An 11,587-nucleotide genomic window follows, 5' to 3' on the forward strand; every position below is an offset into this window, starting at 1 on the left:
CAAGCAGAAACAAGGATTCCCAATGCAAAGTGTGGGTGGCCCACATGTGTTCTAATTATACAAAACGTACAGTTGTTGACTTTATAATTCCTATTCCGTCACAATTTTAAGATAAATTGGTTAACGGTTTTAGTAATCTACGAATTGTGAACTACTTATATTCATTCCTCTGACTTGTATGCAGGCTGCAGCTCAGACCAGTTCACCTGCAACAGTGGATGGTGCATCCCCAGCTATTGGCAATGTGACGGCATGGATGACTGCATCGGTGGAGAGGACGAGTCGAACTGCCCAAGTAAGTTGGAATAAAGTAAATATTTCGTCAACATCGGCCCATAGGAAAGTACGTTGATAGGATTAGGAACAAATAATAACACGCGTAGACTGCTATGCTCACATGATTTTGCCTAAGGAATACAGTTAATGGGTGCATTTCAATTCCCCCTCTCTACCTCTTGGTGGCGCCCGGTTTGGTGCGCGAGGATCATTATCGGCGACTACAGTGTATGTACTGCGCAATGTGGCCCAAGTATCACCCGTTATCTAAGGAGCCAAGTCCTGTATAACGTCTGATATATGTCTAAACATGCAGATATATGCAAGCCGCGCACCAGCCAATCGGATTCGACTTAACTAAACCGTGACGTCATTTCATTCCAAAATCAGGACTAAATGGTTTGACTCAATTCGAATGCAGTGTTTTGTAATACAACAACAGCCGGGCGCATATCGCGTAAAATGATACAGAAAGCGTGACAGTGTTTTTACCATTGTCTATGACTCCCGCGCAACGGGTAATGACCGAAGACCCGATGTAGAAAGCGCCCGTTGATTGGTCCAAATCTAGGAGGTCATGAGGCGCCGTGGTCTTGCCTAATTAATCAGCGAATGTGCTTACATATCATAGACCATGGCTTTCGCCATGTCTTACACAGACTAAGAATGCACTGCGCAATATGGCGCAAAGCGCAGTGGTGCAGGTAGTCTGAGTATCACCCGTAATCTGTGGAGTTAGTCCTGTATAACGTCTGATAGGAGTCGACTTTAATAAATCGTGACGTCATTTCATAAATCAGACTAAATGGTATGATTGGTCAATTCGAATGCAGTGTTTGTAATACAACAACAGCCGGGTGCGATATTGCGTTACGTGATACAGAGCACGTGACAATTTTTTTTTCTATCCCTCGTCTATGACGCGCAACGAATGACCGAAGACCCGATATAGAAAGCGTCCGCTGATTGGTCAAAATCTAGGAAGTCAAGAGGCGGGGCCTTGCCTAATTAATCAGCAAATCTGTTCGTGCATAATAGACGCCGCGGTCTAATACATATAGACTACCACGTAACGGGTTCTTGGCCAAAAGGAATTGGTAAACTCCGTATTTATGGAAGTATTTATGCATCAACCAATGTACATGAAGTTTGTGTAAAATAAACATTAGGCTTTTTTTCTGGTTTAAGGTACAGGCTGCAGCTCAGGCCAGTTCACCTGCAACAGTGGATGGTGCATCCCCGCTACTGGCAATGTGACGGCATGAATGATTGCAGTGGTGGAGAGGACGAGGTAAACTGCCCAGGTAAGTGAGACTGAAGTAAAGCTTCCGTCAACGAAGGCCCACGGGAAAAGAAAGGAACAATGATAAACACGTAGACACTGCAAAAATACAGACACTATATTCCTTCTACAATCCCTGAACTACTTATATTGATTACTGTGATTGTTTTTCTGCAGGCTGCAGCTCAGACCAGTTCACCTGCAACAATGGATGGTGCATCCCCGGCTACTGGCAATGTGACAACTTTAATGACTGTCTCGGTGGAGAAGACGAATTGAACTGCCCGAGTAAGTGAGAATGAAGTAAAACTGTCCTAGTACTGCCGAAATAGAATACACTTAATGCGCGCGGTTATCAGTACATTCCTCTTTGTGGCGCACTGTCATGCGAATTGCAGTCAGCGACTTGGTCTCGCAAAGCGTTGGGATTTATGTCTTTATGTAGATGTACTAAGTGCCTAGTCGAGTCGCCTTCTCTCATTCATTGCATTTGAAACCGATCTGCAGCCGATTGCACGAAAAAGTGCATAGCTTGCGCCCTGCGTAAGTCTCACGCAACAAATTTGTTGTGCAGCTGCGCAATAAACTTACGAGATTTCACGAAACTTGGCGTTGATGTGCAACGTTTTAAATGGCTTCAAATATATTGGACGGCGAGAACAAAAACAGCATTCCCGACGGCTGTTCGTGTGTGCCCGCCATTTTGAAAGAGATTTTGGCCGACTTTCTTCGGAATATCGTTCGGCAACTCTAAAAACTTATGTTACGAGTAAAATAGAAATTCAATTACCTCAAACATAAGGTTGTGGGTGTCTTGTATCAACCTTGTAACTGTTGTGCAATTCGCTCTTTTCACACTCCGCCATTTAGCATGCACAACCTCTGACCTGGCAAAAGTTTACACAATAAAAATAGCCGGTTCAGTTATCTGAACCCCGACACGGGAATGACGGAACCGGCTATATTTATTGTGTAAAGTTGCCAGATCGAGACTCTGCATGCCAATGGCGGAAGTGTGAAAAGAGCGAATAACGGGCTCTACGACAGTGCCGATTTGCTGGTAAAATAGGTAATTTTCAGTCGCTCCACCACAACTTTATACGCCACTTAAAATGATTACGCAAGTAGCCTATACATCTTTGCGTAACAAATTGAGGTGCAAGTGGACTTACGCCATTGCGTACACTGTTAAAAATGTCCGTAATTTTGCAGGAATACGGAACGCTATTTTTTTTTTGCTGGCAGCAAAATTTCCGGAAATTTTTTTCATTCCGTAAAATAAACAGACCCTTAACATGAGTTTGGACGTGTACACGGTCGTGGGTGAAATAACAACATGTACTTGGATGTACTATATTATGTGTAGGTGTTTGTGCCGATGTGGTTGGTTGTAATCACGCTAATTAGCAAATTAATATTTTGCATTTACGGAAAGTCCGTAAAATTACGGCAAAAAATACGGAATATTTCACTTAACGGAGTTCGTTAATTTAATTTTTAACAGTGTATAACAGTAGCCTTTAGTCAAGTCCGCTTACCCGGACACGTGATGCTGACACGTAAAAAGACTAGCACGAGCGGCGAAGCCGCGAGGGCCTTTACCATCTCGTGGAGTTCACTTATGTTTTTCTTTACATTTTTCTACCGATTTGGTACGTAGACATGCATAATGAATTACCCGTTGTGAATTGACCAATGAAAATGCAGAATTACTAACGTAAATCAGCCGTCGTCTGGCGCCAGACACAAGGCGGGCGTGCCGCAAACCACCGTTAGATGATTGGTTTATATTGCTTGATTTATATTACGTGAATAAATTAATAAGTGATTAGTTTCACGAGATAGTAATTAGGCCCTCCCGGCTTCGCCGCTCGTGTTAGTTTTTTTTTATTTGCCAGCATCCGGGTACGTTACGTGTCCGGATGGTCCGGGTATAGGCGCGTGGGACTTGACTAAAGGCTAACATAACAGTGGAATCGGCTGCAAGCCCTAGCCGGTTTTATACGTACTTGTTTCGGCCAACTTCAGGACAGTTATAATACCTTTCTCTCAAAAACTAACAACATGCCCAACATTCACAATTTTCCAACATTTTTTTTCTAATGTTTTGTGAATCACGTATATACCCTCATGCCATGTTTATGGAATACGCCTTGCGCGCGCAGTGTGCTAAAACCTCCTTTTGGGGAAGATTTGTGCTCCCTCGGCGCGTACTGCTCAATGTGGCTTAGAATGGTGCAGGAATAATGTTTCATCAACCGTTTAATACCACCTACATGGCAGGCTCTAGGCCAAAAGGAATGGGTAAAGTGTCTTAGGTATTTATGAATATATTTACGCATCAATCAATAATGTTCATAAAGTTGCTGCAAAATGAGCATCAGGCTTTGTTCTGGTTTAAGGTACGGGCTGCAGCTCAGACCAGTTCACCTGCAACAGTGGATGGTGCATCCCCGGCTACTGGCAATGCGACGGCATGAATGATTGCAGTGGTGGAGAGGACGAGGTCAACTGCCCAAGTAAGTGAGAATGAAATAAAGCTGCCGTCAACGAAGGCCTACGAGAAAGCACGGTTAATAATAAACACACCACTGCCAAAATAGTGAAACTGTTTTTCTTTTGCAAAACGGAATACAGTTAATGCACGTGGTTATAAATTTACCACTCTAAAAGCCCGGTGTCATATGAACTTTGGATTTGTATGAAAATCTGACTCTTTTTCCCTTTTACTGGTTGAACCCTCTCACGTGACCGGTCCCTCTCCTGATTATCTATGCATGAGCATGCGCAATACCACCAATGAGTCCGTATTTCATAAAGTCATGCTACACCAGTTCATATTTCACGCAAAAGCAAAGCGAAATTCTTAAGGTCAACAATACGTTCGAAGCGCGTCCACCATTGTTGACTACATGCATTTCGCTTGACACTTTGCGAGTTATTCAATCTGACCAATGAGGAGAAAAAGTGTGATTATTCCTGCATGTAAACTGCCCTCTCTGCCTCCTGGTGGCGCCCTGTCATGCGAAACTCTCGGTGTAGACCTTTCTACGCTTGGTTGGCAAACTGCATTTTTGCCAACTTCGGGTCGCAGGAACTTTGCGTAGCTAGCTTCGCAACGTATAATCTGAACATCTTGGACGAGGATAATAACAACATTTACGACTGCCGTTTGTGTATGATTTTGTTCGTGCATGAAACAGTGGTTGAATCACCTCCGCCCGACATGCATTTAAATAACAGTCTGACTCTAGTTCTTTGGAATCGTGTGGCAACACTAAAAACTCTGTCACGAATAGAATATCAATTATTTTACTTCAAACACAAAGCTGTGATTGTTTCGTTTCAGTGACCTTGATAATGTGTGCAATAATAGGCTCCAAATCCATCACGATATTGCTGGTACAATATATGAAAATGACCTATTGCAATACATGTAGGTCATTTTCAGTCGCTCCGCCACAACTTACGCCACCTAAAATGATTACGCAAGTAACGCCATAATTCTTGCCCAAGTCGAAGACTTGTGCACTATTTAACTATCTTAAAAGTGAAATAACTGAAATGTTGCGCAGCGTGAAATGTTGCGGACTTGCGCAGCTTCCGTAATACATTGTGGCGCAAGTGCAAGTGGACTTACGCCATTGCGGAGTTTCGTGAAATCGGCTGCAGCCGGTTTTATACGTATACTTGTTTTGGCCAAGCACAGTTTTACCATATCTTTTGTGAAACACCCCTCGTACTAAAAACCTCCTTTATATGGAGATTTGCAAACACACGGTGCGTATAATGCGCAATGTCGCGCAGGACGCAGCGGTGCAGGAATTATGTGTTTAAATGTGTTTAAAAACAGTTGATGTTTCATCAACTGTTTAAAACCACCCACGTGACGGGTTCTCGACCAAAAGGAATACGTAAAGTGTCTTAGGTATTTATGAATTGTCAATGTGCTTAAAGTTGCTACAAAATGAGCACCTGGCTTTTTTTCTGGTTTAAGGTACAGGCTGCAGCTCAGACCAGTTCACCTGCAACAGTGGATGGTGCATTCCCGGCTATTGGCAATGTGACGGCATGGATGACTGCTATGGTGGAGAAGACGAAATGAACTGCCCAAGTAAGTTAGAGTTAAGTAAGCACGTGGAAAGGAACAAATAATAAACACATACACACTGCCAAAATAGAGAAACTGTATTTCTTTTGGAGGTGTGGCGATCCCCCCACAGCAGCATATGAGTCTGGCCTAATCGCTAAAGAAAGAGAGATGGGCGTTCCTGTGAATACAGGTTCGCCCTCTTTACCTTTTTTGTTTCTTTTGCAAAGCGGAATACAGTGATGCACGCGGTTACCACTTTACCCATATATGCCTAGTTGTGCATTCTTATGCGAATCACTCAGTGTAACTTGGTCTTGCGAAGCATTGGGATTTATGTTTATATACTATTCAAAAAGTAACTACATTGTATACGCCTCCTCTTAATTCGTTGCACTAGAATTTTCATTCAGTCTGACCAGTGAGGGAGAAAAAGATGGTGTGATTATTCCTGCATGTAAACTGCCGGGCAAATCATTGTGCAAAAGGAATGCAGTTAAGGGAACAAAATGGCCTGGAGTGTGCCCAATTTGGCTACAAAACAAAGTGCTCAAGAGCTAGGATAAAAAAAGTTTCATAGCGGGGCAGATCGTGACCCGAGTCCTGATAGGGTTAAATTTCCACGAAGGGTATAGAGGGTAGTAAAAAAAAAAAACCTTGAAACCCAAATGGCGGGACCAGTGTTTTTAGTGAAGTTCTTTTTCTGCATGTAGCACTTTCAAAATCTAGGATATCATAAGCCCAATTCATAAGCCTTCTTTTAGTACAAGAATCATTCAAACCACTCATGTACTTTTCAAGTTAAACACAAGCATCGTTTTAAAGTTCTGTCCACGGATCACAAGAATGTAAGTGTTCTTTCAGCAAAACGAAAACAAATCACAAAGGGATGTGTGTGAATTTTTTTTGTGATCCATGGACAGAACTTTAAAACAGTGGTTGTATTTACAATTCCATAACTTGAAAGTAAATGAGTGATTTTAATGATTTTTGTACTAAAAGAAAGCTTATGGGCTTTCATATATATTCTAGAATTTTGAAAGTGCTACCTGCAGAACTTCACTAAAACAATGGTTCCGACATTAGGGTTTTTTTGCGGTTTTTTTACTCACCCTGCATACTGATCTTTGAACTACATAGCTTTTCATCAGGGCCACGGCATTCAGTTGTAGTCAGTTGATAGAGTCAGCCTGCATCCAATGTTACTGTTTCCGTGGAACACAGTCAAGTTAAACACACTTTTTTCTACTAGTGAAAGGTATTCCCCCAAAAGGAGGAAAAACATGAAACCGTCTCTGCCCAGACTTACTCTTCTTTTTTTCATAGGTTATAAGAGAGCTCCTAAGGAAAAGTGGGAGAAGCTAACCCGAAAAGTGGAGCAAAAGAAGAAAGACATGCGCAAGTAAACTCATAGGAGGTAAGAATCTCGAATAGTGTCATGATGATTGCAACGAAGAGATGGGATTATTTCAGACTTTATTCTGTGATAAATGAATCAAGTTTTTGAATGAAAATGTTAGTCCGGCAGTGGATAGTAAAACGTTCACCGTCAAGCCTGGGCGCTAGGGAGTTTGTACGCCGTAGAAAGTGGTTACGTCATACGCCGCTGAGGTCACGCGTTGCCTGGGGCGAATTGTCCACACAAACCTGTACTTATAATTACGTAGCGATACGCGCACGGTGCCCACTTTTCATCATTTTTTATTCCTTCAACAAGAAAAATAACGGTTCTGAGTAAACACAAAGCACTGTCCCATTTTCCAGTTTTAAGTTCTGAATGTCTGAGAAATTTCAACTATAAAACGTTCACTTAAATCGCCCGTACATGGGGAAAATGGCGGTCGGGACATTGTGTGGAACGACCACTTTTGTAGACGACCCCGCGTGACGTCACACTTCTCTACGGCGTATATATCTTATGTCAAAGGGCAGAGTTAGGGGGCAGTGGTATTGTGGATAGGAATGAGTACATCTGTTTGCATTCACTGTTAATTAATTAAAATAACAAGGCATACCCTCCGGGACTCCCGCAACGCATACGGTCTGTTCTTACTCAAACTACCACCTCAAGATATGGAGTCAACTAGCCGTAGGTCTTCGTAAGCTAATTAGCCAATCACAAGTCATACAGTCACATATTGCGTGCGGAAATTCCAAGTGGTATTTACGTGACTTACGATTGATTGATTGATTTGCGATTCAACTTGCCCAAAATGATACGCGTGCGTTTAAGCAGTAATGTGCATTTCACATCAAAATATTGAGATGTAACCCATGATGTAACTATGTGAGTCTGGTGAAATAGCTATTGGAATGGCGATCATACTCACCCAAGTTGGTAGTATAATCATGGGAGAATAGGCCTACGCATTTATACTACTAAAAATATGCTGTTACATAAGTCTTCTCGCGGAGTTTCCCATGTGTCTTTTTAATAGCAGAGTTTTCAAAGAATTCGTTACATTGCTACAGTAACGTCTATCAATGCTATCGTTCCAAAGCCTGTAACGCCATCTATTTGTTGTGATTTCTTGTGACAAGGGTAGTGCAACCGGGAAAGACCGACAAGGCCTCGGGATCCGACCACGGACAACGGACAACGGACTTTCGTTTTCCACTGCCACAATAGCTAGTCGTATAGTTCACAAGATTTTTCATTTCTGCATTGTTTTTCCTTTTTTTCATGGGTGATTTGTCATTTCAAGTGATTGTCACTTTTATCGTTCAATTAAATGAATAACCATTCCTCAGTTCTGAATTCACAAACAATTATAAAAATCACTAGTTTCTCCAAAAGCAAACTCAGACCACATGCATGGTCATGCCAGTCTTTATATTGGTTTGGAAAAAAACACATGCATCATAAGGAGATATTCCGATTGACTAGTGTCTAAACAATTGAGAGGGATTAGTTCCTCAAACCCGTCATGAAGTTTTCGTTGGGGAGTACATGTACAGTACTAAAATACCAACACGGCGACTAACATGCCACAAATTTAAAGTGGACTAGTCATTCTCAGTGGTCTTCATCATAAAAACAATGATAATATCAGATACATACAACAAAAGTCAGTGATTAAAATTACCAGTATCGAAAATAGCGTGTCTTCTACTACCCAATACGTTTTAGAGCTCACAACGTTTTGGCACGATCGTCTAACAAACCTCTTTACGTAATGAGGGAAAAGTTGCATACTTTAAATTAACGCAATAATTGTATTGAAAACGAAATACACTCGTTCACAATCAGAAATCTTGAGTTCTTTCTTCGTTCTTCTGTGTAGTAACCTTATAAGCACGGTAGTTTAATTCTGTGCTAGTTCGTTAATAAAATAGCGTGGCAGCTAATTCAATAAAGCAAATGGACTTGTTTCAGTGTGCCTTATTGACGTGTTTTCATTACAGAGGAAATTCGATAAAGGGTTAATCTTTCCATTTCTTTGCGATATTCAGAGAGTAGCCCTTTCTCACAATTCTTCACGGTTGTGACCAAACGGGTCTTGATTTTTGTACACTCACCAAATTTGAAGTAGAGTTACATAAAGAACTGTGGCCTCACTCCTTTTGTTTCTGTAAATACGTTTAAGATGTTGGAACATCTCCTACAATGGCTGTGAGACTGACTGGCTTGTTACATGTGATTCCTCCCGGTATCACTCGGTGAATAATTATCGGTCAATTTGATCTGGTTGGACATTCGTTTTACACTTCTGAAAATAATGGAAGCGTCGTTCCCCTAGACTTGGTTATACATGTACTTGGTTAAAATAGATCCTACTGTAACTATGGAAAATACGATTTATAGCAAATTTCAGTATCGAATAAACCTAGTTTGCACTCAAGTCACCGAACTGTGTTTTTTAAAGGTTTTTTTTCAAGTTTTTAAAATCTTAAATGATAGTGATTTTCATTTTAAACCATCTGATCCCTATAATTAGAGAGCACATTGTGAAAATCTGCATACTTACAAGTGTCATAGACAGAGGGCGCAATTTTCTCGCCAACTGGTATTACTACACGATGGAAGTTACTCACATCAACGCTAGGAATCGGTGAAAATTTTAGAATTTGTAAGAATTAAGCACGGTGACCATTAAAAAGAATGAAGCTGGGAAACAAAGCCTTCGAACCAAGGCTACGGAGGTCGTGCAGTCACTTAGCTATATTGAATAGCTTGTGCATTGGTCAAGCCTATAGGAGGCGCATTGCGCATACGTTACACCGCCCAACACATTGTCATCAAGTGACGTCATGTGCATGTGTACTATAGTTTCTCTTTTCCAATAAATATAGCCAACTAGCCGTGATATCTAGGTTACTAGTACACGTTAAAGTAGTTTCAATACATCTTCCACCTGAAATGGTGATCAAACGCTTTGAACGAAATAATAATAATAAGAAGAACACATAACACGTTTTATCAAATTAGGTTTTGCCCTTCACCGACGTTTAAACACTGTGTACTCAGTGTGTTACCTCCAACTCCAACAAAAATTCCATCTTATATTAACACGTTTACTGTGGTTTTAACATGGAAATATGAACAGAAGGAGTCAGAACTCCAGTATTTCAAAGTATTATAAGATCATCGCCGCGCTCGAAAGCAACAATGAAATGCACCTGGCGGCCAGATTATTCAGTCGCTCACTATAGGCCTACGCTAATATATTAAATAGAAATCCGGCTCTAGCGGTAGAAGAAAGAGTTTGCGTAATACGCATGCACAGTTGTCATACATCGCCAAAAATGAATAATTTTGAAAGTGTTTGTTCGGAGTTGGCTAATATAATACTGGCTATATCAATGTGGTCAACATCTGAAACAATCATTTCATGACTAACAAAATGCTCTATGCCTTCAGTATGAAAACTTTTGACATTTTCCAAAATATCACATTTATATATTTTTCAAAAAGAGCAACGACGTGACATGACTTAATATACAGCATATAGGGAGGTTGTTTGTTATACCAACTAAAAAGAAGGCGACGATCACCGTGTTCAAACTGAAGGCCGCTTGCATTCACGCTTTGAATGGGCGAGGCCTGCGGTCACATGGCGCTTTAGCTATGGACATTTCCGAGGGATTGGAATGTTAACGGTCAAAATTTAAATCGCCCAAGAGTTCTGACTCCTTCCTTTCATCGCGTATATTTGTGCCTTCCACTTTCTCTCGTACCCCTGCAAACAGGGCGCTGGGATACTCTGATGAGCTTCACAGAATCTTGTGAAGGAATTGACCTATGTATAAAGCATCTGGCTGCAGCTGTTCAAGACCGCAGTTATGATACAATGTGCGCAAATGCTCTCCAAAAACTTCCCATAGAAATGCGCGCATTCCACACCAAATGTGATTTCTGTTTCATTGCAGACCATGTGGACAAAATTTTGACTGTTCGTGATTCGAAACAGAGCCTGAGAAAGTGACGGGAATTGTAAATTTACAACACAGATAAGTTTTACAGAATTTCCTACATTATTACGTTTTTCAACAAAAATAAAACGTCTCTAAATTGGAATAAAAGAGTAATGAATCAATCTTTACGACCGTTTCAAACCTTGCAGAGTCATGACCTTGATGACGCTCTGGTCACAGGTTGCCCAAAATCTAACCAATCAGAGCGTGAATTCATCAGTTTGCAGGGCGGGGTACGAAAGAACCTTCCACTTTGTTTGTCTATTGTGCCCAGGTATCCCACTCGACGCCATCAGCCTTGGCTTAGTAAATGCGGCATGACATAATCAGTCTTTCTTACTCAAATTTTTGTTTCAATAGGTCTATTGATGTTCTTTCCCTTAAAAATCTGAGTTTTTAGGAATAAGGGGACCTTATGAATAGCCCATTGCGGGTGTATTCACTTGGGGGTTATACTTGCTGCACATGCGCAGTGGGAGACATCTACTATAGTCTTCCCATGTTGGCGACATTTTACCAACATA

The 11,587-nt window shown here is 41.2% G+C and overlaps 1 protein-coding gene across 3 annotated transcripts; it reads left to right on the forward strand.

The window, feature by feature from the left end:
- Window positions 1-188: 188 nt before the first annotated feature.
- On the forward strand, window positions 189-9,001 carry LOC119719108 (very low-density lipoprotein receptor-like). 3 transcript variants are annotated; one of them, XM_038188426.1, is made up of 7 exons: window positions 189-295; window positions 1,465-1,580; window positions 1,736-1,846; window positions 3,961-4,077; window positions 5,556-5,672; window positions 6,975-7,065; window positions 8,190-9,001. In XM_038188426.1, exons 2-6 carry the CDS (start codon window positions 1,505-1,507, stop codon window positions 7,052-7,054), a joined length of 501 nt encoding a protein of 166 aa, XP_038044354.1. In that variant the 5' UTR covers window positions 189-295; window positions 1,465-1,504; the 3' UTR covers window positions 7,055-7,065; window positions 8,190-9,001. The 3 variants fall into 3 exon arrangements, with proteins under 3 accessions (XP_038044354.1, XP_038044355.1, XP_038044356.1); XM_038188427.1 differs by having other exon boundaries at window positions 8,195-9,001; XM_038188428.1 differs by having other exon boundaries at window positions 5,562-5,672.
- The last annotated feature ends 2,586 nt before the right edge of the window (window positions 9,002-11,587 follow it).

Source organism: Patiria miniata, unplaced genomic scaffold (assembly GCF_015706575.1).
Source record: "Patiria miniata isolate m_02_andy unplaced genomic scaffold, ASM1570657v1 HiC_scaffold_8, whole genome shotgun sequence".
NCBI lineage: Eukaryota > Metazoa > Echinodermata > Asteroidea > Valvatida > Asterinidae > Patiria > Patiria miniata.